Below are 18,700 nucleotides of genomic sequence, written 5' to 3' on the forward strand. Positions count from 1 at the left end.
CCTCACAAAGTGCTGGGATGACAGGCGTGAGCCACCGTGCCCAGCCAAGAGACTAATATTAATATACAGATAAACAACCAATCATAATTATCACTAGCTTTATTCTCAAACCCAAATTTCAGCCAAATGCTTTAAATCACTCCCAGTTCTAGGGTAATACCATACTTTCTAGATGCTTGCAATCTCATACCACCATTGCTTCTACAAGACATCCATAAATCACAGCACCCAAACTGTTTATAACTTTCCCTTTGTGAGTCTCAAATCATAGCAAGACTTAAGGGAATACTCACCAGATAACGCGGCCTTTTTCTGTTTCTGTTCTGGTGTCAGCCCTAACCCTGAAATTCTTTCATTGTATCTTTTTTCGTCCTCTTTCATAGTCTTGTAGGCCTGCAGATCCAAGCATGGAGAAAGTTTATTTCATCATACAGCTAGCTCATACTGTAAGTAATATTACCTTTCAATTAAATGAGAAGCTTTTGTCTATCTGATGTTAGTTCCTCTATGTCAAAACCACTAAGACAAAGTTGTTTTCTTAAGAAATAAAAAATACTGGGTGTGCACATGCTTGGTATGGAAAAAATATGTGTAAGCAGATGAAAATATTCCAGTTTCAGATTTTTAGGCTCTCTGTAAAGAATTCTCCCCATATTTTATTCTGAAGGTACAGTTTAAGGAAAAAGAAAAAATCATTTTATACTAGAAGAATAAAGTGCTAGAAAGGGCTAATCTATATATGAAGCACAGAAACGGGGTTTGGACTACGCTGGACACTAGCTGTGAAATCAATCTATAGGGTCCCGGGTAGGAAGCTGGGACATAAGTTTTCCTGGTCAACATTCCGGCTTTTGCTAAGTACTCACACAGTGGTCAGAAACATGGCTGCCTGTATTCTATTTTTAGAGAGTTACCCATCATTCCCTCAATGGTCTATCCTTTTCTTAAACTCACGAGGTAGAAGGAATCTCATTCAGAAAAACTACACACAGATATTTACTAGGGGGTCAAACACCTTGCTTAAACACACCTGTTACATTTCAAATATTCTATCTTCTCTATCCTTTCAAATTGGAAAAGGGTAATTTTACCATTATGACCAGTTGTGTGTTGTTCTTTTTTAACATACAGTACCAGAGTTTATTGGAGACTTTTTAAAGAAAAGGTAGGCAAGAATGACTTAACATTACAATGCTTTTGGCCGGGCACGGTGACTCACACCTGTAATCCCAGCACTTTGGGAGGCTGAGGTGGGCAGATCACCTGAGGTGAGGAGTTTGAGACCAGCCTGGCCAACATGGTGAAACCCCATCTCTACTAAAAATACAAAAATTAGCTGGGTGAGGTGATGCACGCCTGTAGTCCCAGCTACTTGGGAGGTTGAGGCATGAGAATTGCTTGAACCCAGGAGGTGGAGGTTGCAGCAGTGAGCTGAGATCACATCACTGCACTCCAGCCTGGGCGATAGAGTGAGACTCTGTCTCAAAAAAAAAAAAAAAAAAAAAAAAAAAAGAAAATAAAAACCTACAATGCTTTTGCTCTTTTGTACCCCACAGGGTCAACAAAACAGGAATTTAGGTGAACATATGTCAAATGAAATCTCAGATTAATTGTAGGAGAAAGTAAAGACAATCAGAGGAACTATCATAAAACATATTCTTTTCTTTTTTTTTTTTTTTTTGAGATGTAGTCTCACTCTGTTGCCCAGGCTGGAGTGCAGTGGCGTGATCTCGGCTTACTACAACCTCTGCCTCCTGGGTTCAAGCGATTCTGCTGCCTCAGCCTCCTGAGTAGCTGGGACTACAGGCACATGCCACCATGCCCAGCTAATTTTTGTATTTTTAGTAGAGGTGGGGTTTCACTATGTTGGCCAGGCTGGTCTTGAACTCCTGACCTTGTGATCCACCCACCTTGGCCTCCCAAAGTGCTGGGATTACAAGCGTGGGCCACCACACCCGGCCCCATAAAACATATTCTAAGAATACTTCTATGACTTCCTTCCAGAACAGCCCATCAGGCAATGTGCTGCAATTGAGGAACCTGAACCCTGAGAGCTGGGTTCAACCTGGAAGCATTTAACGTTGTGACAAATGAAGTAGAAAGTTAAGTACTGTATGCGAAAAGACAATAGTTACTCCTTGAATTTACTACTAAATGTATCGAATAAATGAATTCAATTAACATTAATTTCAGGAAGAGTTTTTATCTTGGTATCAGATACTATACACAAGTCCAGTATTTACTCATATCTTAAAAACATTTCTTTTAAGAAGGGGACTTTAGCTAGGCGCAGTGGCTGATGCCTATAATTCCAGCACTTTGGGAGGCCAAGTTGTGGAGATCACTTGAGGCCAGGAGTTCGAGACTAGCCTGGCCAAAAGAGCAAACCCGTCTCTATTAAAAATACAAAAAGTACCTGGGTGTGGTGGGGCACGCCTGTAATCCCAGCTACTAGGGAGGCTGAGACACGAGAATCACCTGAACCCCTGAGGTGGCGGCTGCAGTGAGCCGAGATTGCACCACTGCACTCCAGCCTGGGCGACAGAGCGAGACTCTGTCTCAAAAACAAAAACACAACAAAAAAAACCAAGAGGGGAAAGCTTTTCCAAAAAAGAAAAGAGAAGAGAAGAGAAGAGAAAAGAAAAGAAAAAAGAAAAGAAAAAAAAGAAAAGTTTTACCTAAAAAGATGGCTTACTCTGGTCAACATGAATGAAAAGAGAAATAAACAGGGGCCATGTTCATTGAGAGGAATATCCCAAAATAGCCTAAGCCCAGCTCACACTTGCTAATGGCTCACACATGAAGGGAAGAGCAGATCAAGAAATATCTAGAGGTTTAGTGGGGAAAGGGCAAGAATGAGGTCGATCTGTCTGATATATATATATACATGTATTTATTTCTTTACCTTTCCCCCAAGGGTTTCTGTACTCCTAGTTTGCACAGATTTCCAATTAATGACATGAATACATGTCAGGTTAAGAAAGACTACAAATTTATGAAAAATATTAGTGAAGACAACTTTTCTAAACAGATGAATATGGTGGCATTTATTCAACTTAATGGGATTTGAAAGGAAACAGGTCATTTTCTGAGTGAGGCAATGCAATCCTATAGCTTAACAATAGCAAAGGGCCCAAATACTAAATCTCATTAAATATTCTAAAGGCCACTTTGGCTCTGCCCACCAACAAAAAATAGAGGACTGAGATTTGGGAATCTGCCTCAGGTCCTAGGGAAAGTTACCAGCAAAAAGAGGAAAAACTCTCACATCAATGCGAATCAGAAGTTCATATTTACAATCCGAGCAGCAGAAGCACTGTTGAAATCAGTGTTTTTCAAACTGTGGTTGCATGCCATTAGTGGGCTGTGAAGTCAATTTAGTAGGCTGCAACCAGCATTAGACGCAAACACAAATAGAAGAGAACAGAAGCTAGAGTAAGTGTATGATACCTAGTAAGAGTAGTTTTTGAAGCTTTGTTTCTGTTTTATGTATTTGTAGTCATAAAATGGGTTGTAAAAGAAATGTATTTCTCACTGCAGATCATGGTAAAAATTTTTAAAAGTCGACAGTTTAGGCTGGGCACGGTGGCTCACGCCTGTAATCCCAGCACTTTGGGAGGCCGAGGCGGGTGGATCACCTGAGGTCAGGAGATGGAGACCATTCTGGCTAACACGGTGAAACCCCGTCTCTACTAAAAATACAAAAAAAAAAAAAAAAAATTAGCCGGGCATGGTGGCAGGCGCCTGTAGTCCCAGCTACTCCTCGGGAGGCTGAGGCAGGAAAATGGCATGAACCCGGGAGGCGGACGTTTCAGTTAGCCGAGATCGCGCCACTGCACTCCAGCCTGGGCGACACAGAGAGACTCCGTTTCAAAAAAAAAAAAAAAAAATCGGCAGTTTACTCCCTTTTTTTGGAGGGTAAAGTAGGAGGGAGGTAAAGAGCTCCCAATACAGGAATTGCCAAAGTAATAGTTATACTTAAGTTAGGAACATTTCTTCAAATGAGAGAAAAAAGTTACGAAGAAACGCTATTCACTGTTATGGACTGAATGTTTCCTATTCCTATATTGAAGCCTTAACCCCCTATGTGATGGTATTTGGCAATGGGGCATTGGGGAGGTGATAATGATTGAATGAAGTCTTAAGGGTGGGGCCCTAATCAGATAGAGCTGGAGCTCATACAGGAAGGGGAAGACACCGGAGTTCCCTTGCTCACTCTTTCTCCCTCTCCGTCCCCCACCCCGCAAAACCATGTGAGGACACAGCAAGAGGGTAGGCTGTCTGAAAGCTAAGAAGAGAGCCCTCACCAGAAACTGAACCCTGTGTGACCTTGATCTTGGCCTTTCCAGCCTTCAGAACTATGAGAAAATAAACCTCTGTTGTTTAAGCCACTCAGTCCGTGGTGTTTTGTTATGGCAGCCCAAGAAACTAATACAAACGTTCAACAACTTACAGCTATATCTCATCAAATCTGAACACTGATTTTAAGTTCATAGTTCTCTTGAGACTAATACCAATTTCGGACAAAAAAACTAAGCCACCTCAGATCAAGTTTTCAATAATTTAGAACCTAAAACAAAACTGTACATAACAGTTCAATAACAGTTGTAGGCAGACAAAAGCTTATCATTTAACCTGGAACCACTTTATAATACGGTAGCTTTATTATTACCAGTGTTGGATAAACACAGAGTACAATGAGGCATTTAAATGAATGACTTGAGAGGAACTTGTGCTTCTTAGATATTTCTAAGGCAGGAGAAAGGAACAGTGACCAGCCCTGTCTTGTAGCTTGGCATCAAGAAAATTTGCATGGTCAACTCTGTGGAGGCCATCCAACTCTGGCACAGCAACACGGACCAGGAATTTATCAGGTTTAAATTGTTACCAACATACTGAACACAAAGGCTTTAAATCTATTTTTGAATGAATGGGGTGGAACTGATGGGAAAAGTTGAGAGATATGAAATGCAAAAAGTAAGGCTCAGAGGGTAGTATCTGAATTACGAATGAGAGGCATTACAGAAAGCAATCTACATGAATGTGTTAGCTTGTACCGCTTCAGCCACTAGTTTGACCAAATTAGAGATTACAAAGGGACACTGCCAAATGAATTTACTTTGAAATAGAGGCTGTGGGTGGAAAGGTGAATGGGGAGAATATTGCAGTTTCTATGGCTTTTTGGATCTCCTCAGAAGCATTCAATAAAATGCCTTTTCATAGTCAAAGTCTGGTTGATCGTTTCCCACAAAACACAAACATTACATTTTACCTAAAATGATTCAAAAATGGATGATGCTCACATTACCTTTATTTGCTTATTTAACATTTACTCTGAGACTGTCTTGTTAGATATGCAGCACTAAAGCACAATATAATTTGGTATCATACAAAATCATTATAAAATTGGCAAAAGTTTCAAAGAAAGAGTTAATGATGAGGATTTGTGATCATCATTAGACTTGTGGCTTTAGCTATATCTGGTAGGACTTCAACAGTTTGAAGAATGAGATTTGAGGACTCTCTAGTGACTGACAATGTCCCTTTAATAAACACCTAGAGAAAGCACATGCTGTGAATATTTTACTATATTCTAATGTATCAAGTTTTCATTAGTGCCATGGGCTCACCCACCCTACCCCAAAATATGTTTTAGTGTAAGCATCTTACATAATAAACTCCTGCCCCAGTGACTGTTGCTCCTACAATTAAGAAGTACACTAGGTTGCTGCCATCTTTCCCAGAAGCACCTGTAGATGCTAGTGATCTAGAAGGGGATCCTAGGTGATGAGACTGCACAACTGTAGGTAAAGATAAGGCCAAGAGAGAAACAAAAGGAAACAGAGTACTAAGTATTAATGAAGAAACATTCAATACAAAGGCAGAGAAGCAGTTTTGGTTACCCTGTGCTAAAAAAGGAAAAAGAAAAAAATGCTGCTCCAGGATTGCAGAATGTGTATTTCATCAAACCACATTATCAGACAGCTCTCGCCTATTTCTTACTCTGATCTGACTCACAATAGGCAAGAACTATCTACTTTTCTTGTCCGTTTGGGAGTCACATCAGGGGATGAGGATATAGGTAGCTTCAAATAATTTTCATGTCCCTTTCTTTAAGCTAGCAACCAAGGAACAAAGATAAATTCATTGTCTTACCAATGTAGAAAAAAACCCCTAAACTTGTAATGGCTTAAGTAAAACAAACAGCTTCCTTCAATCAAGGGTGTTACTAGGTGTTATCTAAGTTGGTTCACTCAACCTTACAGGATCCAACTTTAGACTGATCGGCTTAGTCACAGTAAACCCTGCCAAGTTAGGAAAAAAACACCCACAAAATAATTCCTCTGTGACCTGCTAAGCTGATCGGAGTTCATTTAAGGAGATATAATGGTGCTAATGCTACATAGCAATTAAACACCATATTTCTCACCTCAAACAAACTCCATTCTAAAATCAGTGATACTAGCCCTGCTTCTGTAATTTAGTCTTTGGGTGAGATTCAGGGATAGCTTTCCTTTTAGGAACACTTAATATTTTTGATTGAAGGCTGTTGTTTTTTTAATGTGAACCTCAAGCTGAGGAAATAAAATGTCTGACAAATAGGTCAAAATCAAATATTGTGCTAAGGAGCTGCAATGGATTTTGACTTTATTCACAGGTTAGTGTGTGACATCCAAGAAAACAGGTACAATTTTGTGGGTTACTCGAATCTAGGAAAACACAGTGGCTTTCAAGTAAAGAAGAAAAAGACAAGTGAAAAGAGCAGAAATCAATCAACATGAGATTAAATTTCAGTCATTCCAGAATTGGCTCCCATAAGATATTAGGCAGCAGGCACTTAAGAGAAAGCTTTTTGAAAATTTTTCCAAAAGGAGAAAGGGGAATTAGTTGCAAAAGTTTTAAAGCAGAATACTATCGAGTCTATTAATGGGAGCTGTTTGGCAGCTTCTTTATACACGCTGCTTTTCTACTTACATAGGCACCAGCTCCTACTGTTGATAAGCCCACAATAAGGACTAACACAGAATTATCGATTTTGCCCCCTGATGCACCAGAGCTAGCCATTTGTCTTGTCATCTGGAGTTCTAGAGGAACATGCCATCGCTGGAACAAGTTGCCTAAGAAACATAATTTATTAAGACACACACATACAAAAATAAAATAGTTAATACATATTTATGATTAAATGTCAATGCACTGTACAAGACTTATTGCCCACAGATATTCACCGTTAAATGATCAAGAAAAATATCATCAAAACTGCATATATAAATACTACAGACAGCTGAATGAACACTCTTAAGTTGCTGAAGTTTTTAAGAGTAAAATTTAATGCTGTCCAGTGAGAAAATTTTCAGCTTCCAGAAAAGATCATGAAAAACATGAACAGTTCATCAAATACCTCTCCCTTCATGTCTTTCCCATAAATTAAGTAAACACAGAGAGATGACTGAATAGGTAGATATACAAAGTTAACCATGGGCTACCTGGGACATTATAACAACCATTTAAGGAGTAATCTAGATGGTTCCAATCTTGCACAAAATAAAACGCAACACTCTAACCAGGACACAGTTCAATCTTGCATGAAAGGTAATGTGTCCTGGAATACAGAAATGTTAAAGCTCAGAAGAAAATCAGAAAAAAAAATTTTAATGAGTTTCTCTCCCCCAAAGAACTAAAAAATTTTGGACTATGAAATATTTTTTATAATGACAAAATGTAAAGTGTCCAGCAACTCCTTGACTCTTACTCCTCCAAAATAATACAAAGGTTATTTTGACGTAAAACTATGCAGAGCTATGTAATGATGTGATGATCATAACAGCACCTGTACATAGAAATATAAGAGTTCTGTAGATTTCTTTTTCTAGGGAGACGCTGACATTTTCAGATAAAGGAAGGTCTCAGTCTCTGATTATTCTGTGATTACTCCTCGTGTTTGTTGACTATCAACCTAGAGCAGCAAATTTTTTCTGCAAAGAACCAGATGGTAAATATTTTCAGCTTTCTGGGCCATTTGGTGTCTGCTGCAACTACTCAATTCCACTGATGCTGCATAAAAGCAGCCAAAGACAATACATAAATGAATGGATGTGGCCATGTTCCAATAAAACTTTATGGACACTGAAGTTTAAATTTTATATAATTTTCATGTGTCACGAAATTCTTTTTTTTTTCAGCCGTTTAAAAAATGTAGGTCAGGCGTGGTGGCTCACGCCTGTAATCCCAGCACTTTGGGAGGCCTAGGCGGGCAGATCACGAGGTCAAGAGATCGAGACCATCCTGGCCAACATGGTGAAACCCCGTTAAAAATTAGCTGGGCAGGTGTGGTGGGGCACGCTTGTAGTCCCAGCTACTCGGGAGGCTGAGGCAGGAGAATCGCTTGAACCCGGGAGGCAGAGGTTGCAGTGAGCCGAGATCGCACCACTGCACTCCAGCCTGGCAACAGAGTGAGACTCCGTCTCAAAAAAAAAAAAAAAAAGAAAAGAAAAGAAAAAAGACCGGGCGCAGTGGCTCACGCCTGTAATCCCAGCACTTTGGAAAGCCGAGGAGGGTGAATCACTTGAGGTCGGGAGTTAGAGACCAGCCTGACCAACATGGAGAAACCCTGTTTCTACTAAAAATACAAAAAATTAGCCGGGCGTGGTGGCTTATGCCTATAATCCCAGCTACTCGGGAGGCTGAGGCAGGAGAATAGCTTGAACCCAGGAGGCGGAGGTTGCAGTGAGCCGAGATTGTGCCATCGCACTCCAGCCTGGGCAACGAGAGCGAAACTCCATTTCAAAGAAAAAAAAAGAGAAAAAGAAAAAAGAAAAAAAATGCAAAACCCACTCATGGCTCCTGGGGCATACAAAAGCAAGTGACTGACTGGCTTTGGCCTGTGGCTGTAGTTGGCAGACCCCGATCTAGAGCAGTGGTTTTCAAACTTGAGAGTGTATCCCAATGCCCTGAAGGTTTTATAAAACAAAGCTGGCCAGGCCCCAGGCCCAGAGGTTCTGATTCAATAGATCTGGGATGGGGCTCAAGAATGTGCATTTCTAACAAGTTCCCAGGGGATGCTGCTGTTGCTGCTGCTGCTGTTAGGGTGGGGACCACACATTGAGAACCATCTGTCTAGAGCAGGTATATCCTCTCTTTTGGCTTCCCCGAGCCACATGGGAAGAAGAAGAATTGTCCTGGGCCACATATAAAATACACTAACACTAACCATAGCTGATGAGCTAAAAAAAAAAAAAAATCGCAAAAAAAATCTCATAATGTTTTAAGAAAGTTTACAAATTTGTGTTGGGCTGCAGGTTGGACAAGCTTAGTCTAGAGGCTGATACATATGTCCCTGTCCTGTCTAGGCTTTAAAAGACAAACAGAATGGACACTGGTAGTAGCATCCCATGTATACTTGCAGAGATTAGAGAATGAATTTCCCCCTTGCTTTCATAACGTTAGGCCACAGACGGGTAAAAACAAGCCCAATGTGGATCTGTGGTCTCTCATCTGAAATCCTGGGGACCATGTATATTTTGGAACTTTGAATTATCTGGTCTTAAGTATATGGGGCATATACCACATAGTGACACCTAGCAAGGTAAAGGGCAGCAATTCATAGTTAAACATATTAATATGACCAATCACGCTAAGTGATATTTTAAAAAGATTATAAAGTAGCCTCTCTCCAGTTCAGGTCAGGTTTTACTGGCAAATGAGTTATGAAAACTTGATAGTCTTAAATTTTGGTCATTCTACAATTTCAATTTCTGAATTACAGATAAGAGACTTTAGATCTACACTCTTAGAAAAGGAAATGTATTTTTCTTTACTGTTCTTCTTACCTGCTTTTAGAACTCTTCATCACCACATGAAATAAAATGGTTGAGATTTGGAAATAATGACAAATCATGAAAATAAAAACGTGAGCGGGGCAGAAACTTATCTCAATCTGGGCAAGCTTTTGATTTTCAGAAGCTTACAAAAATAATGAACCATCAGAAGTAGAAAGTGGTAACTCTCAGAGCTTAGAAAATGAAACCGGTTAGGAAAAGTTCCATGTGATTTAGTTCAATGAATTTAGTTTGTCCTCCACCTCTACCCCTGGTTCATTTACTAAAAATAAATGTTTTTTTGTTTTTGTTTTTCTTTTTTTAATTCTGTTTATTCCTCCAGAAGACCCTAAATACAGACATTATAACAAATTTGTTTTAATATCATACTCATGTTTATTCTCCTTCTGCTTGCTTTTCACAAACTGATAATACTAACAGTGTAGATTTAGGAAAGTTCAGCAGCTTTTGTTTCAATTTGCCAAAAAAAAAAGAAAAAAGCATTTAAAAGTAAATGGACTTTTTTTTTTTTGAGACAGGGTCTCAGTCTGTCCCCAAGCTGGAGTGCAGTGGCACAATCTCGGCTCACTGCAACCTATGCTTCCTGGGCTCAAGCGATTCACCAGCCTCAGCCTCCTGTGTAGCTGGGACTACAGGCGTGAGCCACCAACGCCCAGCTAATTTTTCTATTTTTTGTAGATACGAGGTTTCACCATGTTGTCCAGGCTGGAAAAGTAAATTGACTTTAAAAAAAAGTAAACTGGTTAATATTTAAACTACTGCTTGAAAAGAAATGTAATACACTACTCTCATTAATAAACCAACTTTTAAAACTTTTTACATACCTACAAAGTGACTTTAATTTTGTAAAATCTACTAAGTATTGTTTGCTTACATTCCCCCTCCCCACATTTTCTTTTCCCTATGAAATTCCTCCCAAACCTTTCTCCCCATAGCTTCAAAATTTTAGGAAATATTACATCATAACTGAAACATGCCTTTTCACTTGTCTTACTAACATGGAAAAGCCAACTTACTCCTTGACTTTTCATCATGGCAGCAGTTTACTTATTTTAGGTTTTCTGCAGTCAGACCACACATACAATGCAATTTCTTCCTCACACTTAGGATTTCATTCTTAAGAAGCCAGTTTGACCTGTGCAACAGCGCCAGACGACACATAGATGTTTGCTCAATAAATATTTGTTGAATTAATGAATGAAGGAAATAGAAATTCTTCCTAATTCTATTGATATTGACTGAACATTCTTATTACTATTAAAATTTTTTTTAAATGAAAAGGTATCAGTATGTTGCCCAGACTAGACTCAAACTCCTGGGCTCAAGTGATCCTTCCACCTTAGCCTCCAGACTAGCTGGGACTACAGGCATGCACCATCGTGCCCGGATAACTGAACATTTTAAATAATTCTTTGCAAAGAAATTTTAGCCAGGGCAGGCGCGGTGGCTCACATCTGTAATCCCAGCACCCTGGGAGGCCGAGGTTGGTGGATCACTTGAGACCACGAGTTTGAGACCAGCCAGGCCAACATGGTGAAACCCCGTTTCTACTTAAAAATAAATAAATAAATAAATAAAATGAAAAAATAAACGAGTTTTTTTTTAAAAAAGCTTTAGCCAGATTCCATTTATTTTGGGTTGCTTAATCATAAATGAGTAATCTCAAACACCATAGACCAGCATTAGAACAGTAGCTAAACTAGCAAGTTCATTTCTGTAGGTTTTGTGATTTCCTGTTTTTCCATACTCCCAAAAGGCGTTTTCCAAAAACACAACTTCACAATTGAGGCACCCAGGGATCCTAAATGGTTAAGAGATCTATACGTTCTTGAGACTTGTTTCCTGAGTGTCAAACTGATTTTTCCAGCATGGAGAAAACACAGGACAGCCAGGTGCGGTGGCTCACACTTGTAATCCCAGCACTTTGGGAGGCCGAGGTGGGCGGATCACGAGGTCAGGAGTTCGAGACCAGCCTGGCCAATACAGTGAAACCCCGTCTCTACTAAAAATACAAAAATTAGCTGGGCGTGGTGGCAGGTGCCTGTAATCCCAGCTACTCGGGAGGCTGAGGCAGGAGAATCACTTGAACCCAGGAGACAGAGGTTGCAGTGAGCTGAGATTGTGTCACTGCACTCTAGCCTGGGCGACAGAGTAAGACTCTGTTTGAAGAAAAAAAAAAAAAAAACACAGGACAAGCCTAGATAGTCTGTCCATTGTAGATAAATGATTCTTTACAAGGAATCCAACAACTATTTATCAGCCTTTTTTTTTTTTTTTTTTGAGACAGATTCTCGCTCTGTCGTCCAGGCTGGAGTGCAGTGGTGTGATCTCGGTTCACCACAACCTCCACTTCCCGGGTTCAAGCAATTCTCCTGCCTCAGCCTCCCGAGTAGCAGGGATTACAGGCATGCGTCACCACGCTTGGCTAATTTTTGATTTTTAGTAGAGACGGGGTTTCTCCATGTTGGTCAGGCTGGTCTTGAACTTCCAACCTCAAGTGATCTGCCCACCTTGGCATCCCAAAGTGCTGGGATTACAGGCGTGAGCCACCACGCCTAGCTATCAGCCTTTTTTTATTTTTTAATATCAACCCTTGCTGGAATTTTAGAAGAAACAGAGTAGTAATAAGTATAGTACAGCGTGAACCATTCTGATGAAAGACACACAAGGAAAAATTATTTAGATAACAGAAAATAAAATCTCTCTTCTGCAAAGTTAAGTCCTTCACAATGCTGTACTAGGGTTCAGTCACGAGAATTTACCATGTGCCAGAGATGGTACAAGATGCTAAGGACACAAAAATAAATAGGACATAATCCATGTCCTCAGGTAGTGTTTAATTTAGGAGAATGGCTGCTACTATTCTGAATATGAGAAAATGAGCTTGATACAAATCACAAGAGACTCCAGATTGCTCAGTTTGGTTTTTTAATCCTTACGTCAGCAAAACAGAAGGGGAAGAGTCACTACTCATCCAAAACAGTATATACCAAACTTGCCTGATCATATGAATGTCAAGGGGCTTGTTAAAATACAGATTCCCAGAATTATCTCCTGGAGAAGGTTAGGAACTGGTCCTCTACTCGATTCACATGACCAGGCAACTTTTGGAAACATGATCTAGAAGAAAGCTAAGACATGCAGTAACTCCCTCAAAAAGTTAGAACATTTCTAGAAAATGTAACTTATTAACTGGTTACAGAAAGGGCTGAGCTGCCAAAGAATTTCTTCTGCAAAGCCTTGTCTCAGCAGAAACAACGGGGGAAGACTCATCTTTTAGGCTTCAAAACGAAGTCACATTTGGCAGTGTCCAGGAAGCCAGGATCCTTGCCCACAAGGAGCTCAGTTTCCTTTTTAAAGAGGTGAGAAGGATTCCAAATAGAGAAAAATGTTCAAACATTTGAACCTAAAGTCAGGGAGTCGGTGATCAGTTTGATAACATGGGCAGCACTGTTTGGTGACCAAACAAAATATTATAGAACAGAAAATGTCTATTATCTAACCTATCTGCTCCTCTGTGTCTGAATGCAGACATAGAGTGATGACTATGAGTTACCTTCAATCATCTCTGGAAGGAGGCAGAGCATCCAAATAAATAAAGTAAATAAACAAATAGTAGCCATCATGGTTTTAAGGCAGAATGCAACACATAATGGAAATGAACCTGACAATGGTGACAGATGTCAACGAGATAGTTGCAAGGCAGGTTTAAAGTTTAAAGGTTTGGGAGGCTGAAGCAGGTGGATCACAAGGTCAGGAGTTTGAGACCAGCCTGGCCAGCATGGTGAAACCCCGTCTCTACTAAAAATACAAAAAATTAGCCCGGTGTGGTGGTGCATGCCTGTAGTCCCAGCTACTTGGGAGGCTGACGCAGGAGAATTGCTGGAACCCAGCAGGCAGAGGTTGCAGTGAGCCAAGATCGTGCCACTGCACTCTGGGAAACTGAGCGGGACTCCGTCTCAAAAAAAAAAAAAGTTTAAAGGTAAGGTGGAGGGAGAAATGGTGTATAAACGAACCTTGCTCTTTCCCACCTGTGCAAAAACACACGGTAGATGCTACTACATGAAAAAGAAATCAGATTAAAAGCAGTTAGGAATCAAGCCACAAAACAGAGTTAATTCCTAAAATGAGAGTATCAGAACTTCTTTTTGAAAATTTAACACTACCCTCACCCATTTTTAAAGGCAGATGATGTCATACTTTGGTGCACGGCCAAAGGACAAAGAACAAGTGTATGCAAAGAGATGGATGGATATGTCAGGAAGTCCGAATATATTCTACAGTAGACTGCCTTCAAACAAAGACATGCAGTGGAAAAAACCATTTGAGTCTGTATTTTTCAGTAGTTCTAACAACACCAACCACTTTCCAATGTCTAATAAATCAACTTAACTTTGCAAATGCATATTTAATTGATGAGAACTTTTGGTCAGACTTTAGAATGCTGGTAAAAGTTGTGAGACTTAAGCAAAACAACTACTCAAAGTCTGAAAGGCCAGTGTGGATGAAAAAATTCAGGTTATCGCCGGGCGCGGTGGCTCACGCCTGTAATCCCAGCACTTTGGGAGGCCGAGGTGGGCGGATCACGAGGTCAGGAGATCGAGACCATCCTGGTTAACATGGTGAAACCTTGTCTCTACTAAAAATACAAAAAAAAAAAAAAATTAGCAGGCGTGGTGGCGGGTGCCTGTAGTCCCAGCTACTCTGGAGGCTGAGGCAGAAGAATGGCGTGAATCCGGGAGGCGGAGATTGCAGTGAGCCGAGATCGCGCCACTGCACTCCAGCCTGGGCGACAAAGCGAGACTCCGTCTCAAAAAAAAAAAAAAAAAAAAAAATTCAGGTTATCTCAATTTCTGTGCAACAAGCACAGAGCACCATCATTTCAATACACAAAACCCTCAAAGATGACATCCATTGATAAGGCATTAGTTTAAAAGCTAAGCAGAGGTTTTAAGTTCCAAGAGCAGTATGTCCCAGGACATAACTCAAATACACCTATCAGGAAACATTTTCATTGTGCATAGCAACTGGAAAAACTGTTCAAATGCACATTTGCAAAGACCCTAATAACCCAAGGAAAATATTTTCCACTTTTTATTTTTAAAGCACCCAGGTGTTTCTGTATTGTAAAAGCTTCAAGGATAACTTCTGACATTGCAAATGCCCTAGGGGTGGACATTGAAGGATTACTGATTTTTTTTTCAAAGCAACTCCTACAGGTGGATCATTCATTGCCCCCATGAAGTAACGCAGTACGAAAAGAAGCAGGCTCAAGCCATGCTCAGATAAATTCACGGATATCTGATGTACAATGGGCTAATTACTGGGAAGAGACCCGAATTCATTCTTAACTTTTTGAGGTCAACTTTAGGAAGCAGTATGGAGTTGCAGCGAAGGGATTAAGGACCTGGAGGCTAGCAAACTATCCTTAGCTCTACCTATTAATTAACTATGTGACCTTTGGCAAGTAATTTCACCTCTCTGTGCCTCAGTTTATTATCTATAAAATGAGTGGGTTGACCTTTACCACAAAATCCCTTCCAGCTCTAAAATTTGATGAAACAACTTAATGGAGAACAAAATACAATGCGTTCTGCAAACTGTTTCTTTGAAGCCTTAAAGACCACCAAGAAGTACACGGCTCAGGCATCTCCAATTAAGTCTGGGCCAATTCTCTGGGTGTCTGGTACACAACCAACCGACTCCTTACTTGCCCTGCACCGTTTCTGTTTCACTGGGCATTCAAATCCATGGATCTCATCTGTGGTTTGGAAGGCTGAGCAGATAACACCCTCATTTACACAAGAAACTTAGGCGTAGGGCTTAAACGTCCTGTTTAAAGTCTCAATCGGTAAATGACAAAGTCTACTTGACCTCATTGCTCTAAAAAGGGGGGTGGGGGGTGGGGATGCCGGGGAGGCGCCGACAGCCAGTTGTTCTGGGATCCCTGAACAGCAAACGCTCCCGGGAAAAGGCCTCAAGCCGACTACTGGGTTCAAATCTCTTGAAGGTCAGGTCGGCATGGCTGAGCCAATTCCTCCGCTTGCAAGACTCAGGGTTCGGAGTCTGCCAATTTGGAATTCACGTGACTATGTGTTAAGTTTCTCGCGGGGACGCGGGGGTAGAGGGCTGCAAGGCACAGGGAGCCTAAGGCGCCAGGCCCTCGGACTTGGAGGTTGCCTGGAATGGGTCAGTCACCTGGGAGCCGGTTCCTCTGCCTCGGGCTTCGGACGCACACGGTCCGCACTAAGGGCACCAGCTTCTGCTTCAAAGCACCCGCCGCCAGGCCTCCACACCGGAACATTTCGGCGACCGCTATTCGGGACCTCCTCCTTCCCTTTCCTCTCACGCACGACCGACGGGTCAAACACCGCGAGCCCCGGCCAGCTCCCCCAGTCTCTTCACACGCACATTACGCAGACTCCTCCTCCCAGCTCCGGGTGGGCATTGGACAGAGAAGCCGGCCTGCTAGAGCCGGGGAAGGGGAACGGCGACCGGAGGCCTACTGCGCAGGCGTAGCACTCGCTGCCGCATTGCGATTGGTCCGCACGGCGAGAGGATTTGCGCATGCACTAGCTGGCCGCAAGGTTGCAAAGACGCTGGCTCTAGGTAGCCGGTTTTCGCGAGTTTGTGGCACAGTGTTGGACTGAACGAGTTAAGGAACCTGTTCAAGGAGGGACTCGTGGGGCCGCTTTGATTGGCGGTTGTGCCTGGTGCTGCCGCTGTGTTGGTGACGGGAACTGATAACAGCATCTCACAACAGCGTAGCCCCGGCATCGCACTTTGTTTTTTGGTTTTAGGACACCAGTTACTTGATACCGAAGCCTTCCTGATTCTTTTGCAGTGATCCAGATCCAGTTTTTCCATGAGTCCGAGGCGCGGAACCTGGCTTCCCAGATCCGGCGTGTACTTCCATCTTTTACCAGTTGCCGGCTCTTTCCCACCCAACCCGTTTCCTGGACAAGTAATTCTGCGCTCTTCTTCCCGCCTGTCACCTTTATTTATTAGTTCAGTTGTGTGTCCTAGATGCTGTATACCAGGTGCTACAGATACACACAGTCTCCTGCTGTGGTTTCCGTGCTTGGGAGCAGGATGTTAGCAAAAAGCGTTCGTGCTTCTCGGACTTTCTGGGAAGAGAAGTCTTCTAAGCAGAACTTTCAGTTATGGGAGTAGGGTGAGGGGCTGAGTGTAAATAAGTGTTTTGACTCTGCCAGATATAAGCTAAATTGGAAATAATGTTTTGGCTGCATGCAGAACATACAATGTGCCTGTTTCAAAGATTCAGCTTGCATATTCATTTAACAAGTATTTATTGAGCACTTACCTCTTGGATTGTACTATAAAAGGGGCTCTGTTGGGTATGAAAAGTACGGATGGTCCCCGACTTACCCCTCACAATGGTTCGACTTACAATTTTTCGACTTTATGATGGGTTTAATGAGACCTAACCCCATGTCAGTCGAGGAGCATCTGGACTTAAGCATGGTTCAACTTACGGTTTTTTGACTTTATGATGGGTTTATCAGGGTATTAAATGCAGTTTCGACTTACGATATTTTCAGTTTACAATGGGTTTATTTGGACGTAGCATCTATATAGGAAGTGGCCACTGTCTAGTTGGGGAGATGACATATACCGGTCATTGAAATAATATCTGGTGTAGTGCCGGACAGAGCAAGAGAGAAGACTATGGGATGGAATCGCTATGGTAGAACTTCATATAAGAAGTTATTTGAGTTGTGTCTTGAAGGATGAGTAGTAAAATTCAAACAGTGGAGGAAAAGGATTGATATTTCAGATGGTGAATACTTTCGGACCAAAGATAACATTTTTCATTGTTAAACATGTTGACCTTGGATCCAGACCAACCCACATTGAATCCTGGCTCTGCCACCTGGGCAAGTCACTTAATTGTGCCTCATTTTCCTCATCTACAAATCTCAGGAGGGTGTTTGGAAGACTAAATGAGCTAATATTTGTAAAGTGTCTTAGAGGAAGCACCATGCTGTTTGTTAAATGAAAAGGCTTGGAACTGTTTTAAAAAACCAAAACCCAGCACATTTTCGGGGGACAATGATAGAGAGTACATACTAAGAAGTATTGATGTGGTCAGGCTCCGTGGCTCATGCCTGTAATCCCAGCACTTTGGGAGGCCTAGGCGGGTGAATCACTTTAGGTCAGGAGTTTAAGACCAGTCTGGCCAACATGGTGAAACCCCGTCTCTACAAAAAATCCAAAAATTAGCCGGGCGCCATGGCATGCACCTGTAATCCCAGCTACTAGGGAGACTGAGGCAGGAGACTCGCTTGAACCTGCCAGGTGGAGGCTGCAGTGAGCCAAGATTGTGCCACTGCACTCCAGCCTGGATGATGGAGCAAGACTCTGTCTCCAAAAAGAAAAAAATAAAGAAGTAGTGATAAAGACAGGCAAGTATGGTGGGGGGCCAGATTTGAACTGGCAAGAGTTGGGCCCTAACTTTGGAGGTAATGAAGTTACTTTTTTTTTTTTTTTTTTTTTTTGGTGGAATGGAGATAGAGAATGAAATTACAGGGCCGGGTGCAGTGGCTCATGCCTGTAATCCCAGTACTTTGGGAGGACGAGTGGGAAGATTGTTTGAGGCCAGGAGTTCCAGACCAGCCTGAGCACATAATGAGACCTCATCTCTACCATTTTTTTTTTAAATTAGCCAGGCGTGGTGGTATGTGCCTGTGGTTCCAGCTACTCAGGAGGCTGAGATGGGAGGATCACTTGAGCCCAGGAGATCGAGACTGCAGTGAGCAGTGATTGCTCCCGTGCACTCCAGCCTGGATGACAGAGCGAGACCCTATTTCAAAAAAGAAAAAGAAAGAAATTACAAAGAT

The 18,700-nt window shown here is 41.7% G+C and overlaps 1 protein-coding gene across 3 annotated transcripts in view; it reads right to left on the bottom strand.

Annotated features, from left to right (window-relative positions):
• Nucleotides 1-16,375, bottom strand: part of AIFM1 (apoptosis inducing factor mitochondria associated 1) — a 36,195-nt gene extending 19,820 nt beyond the window's left edge. Inside the window, exons 1-3 of one of the 3 annotated variants that reach the window (XM_034949662.3) lie at nucleotides 16,038-16,375; nucleotides 6,976-7,118; nucleotides 294-393 (exon numbers count right to left, since the gene is read on the bottom strand). In XM_034949662.3, coding sequence (XP_034805553.1) covers nucleotides 294-393; nucleotides 6,976-7,118; nucleotides 16,038-16,143 — 349 coding nt within the window. In that variant the 5' untranslated portion in view covers nucleotides 16,144-16,375. Of the gene's footprint in view, nucleotides 1-293; nucleotides 394-5,670; nucleotides 5,802-6,975; nucleotides 7,119-16,037 lie in introns of all 3 variants that reach the window. The other 2 variants (XM_034949665.3, XM_034949664.3) reach the window with 2 other exon arrangements.
• Between the last annotated feature and the right edge of the window lie 2,325 nt (nucleotides 16,376-18,700).

This window comes from Pan paniscus, chromosome X (genome assembly GCF_029289425.2).
Source record: "Pan paniscus chromosome X, NHGRI_mPanPan1-v2.0_pri, whole genome shotgun sequence".
NCBI lineage: Eukaryota > Metazoa > Chordata > Mammalia > Primates > Hominidae > Pan > Pan paniscus.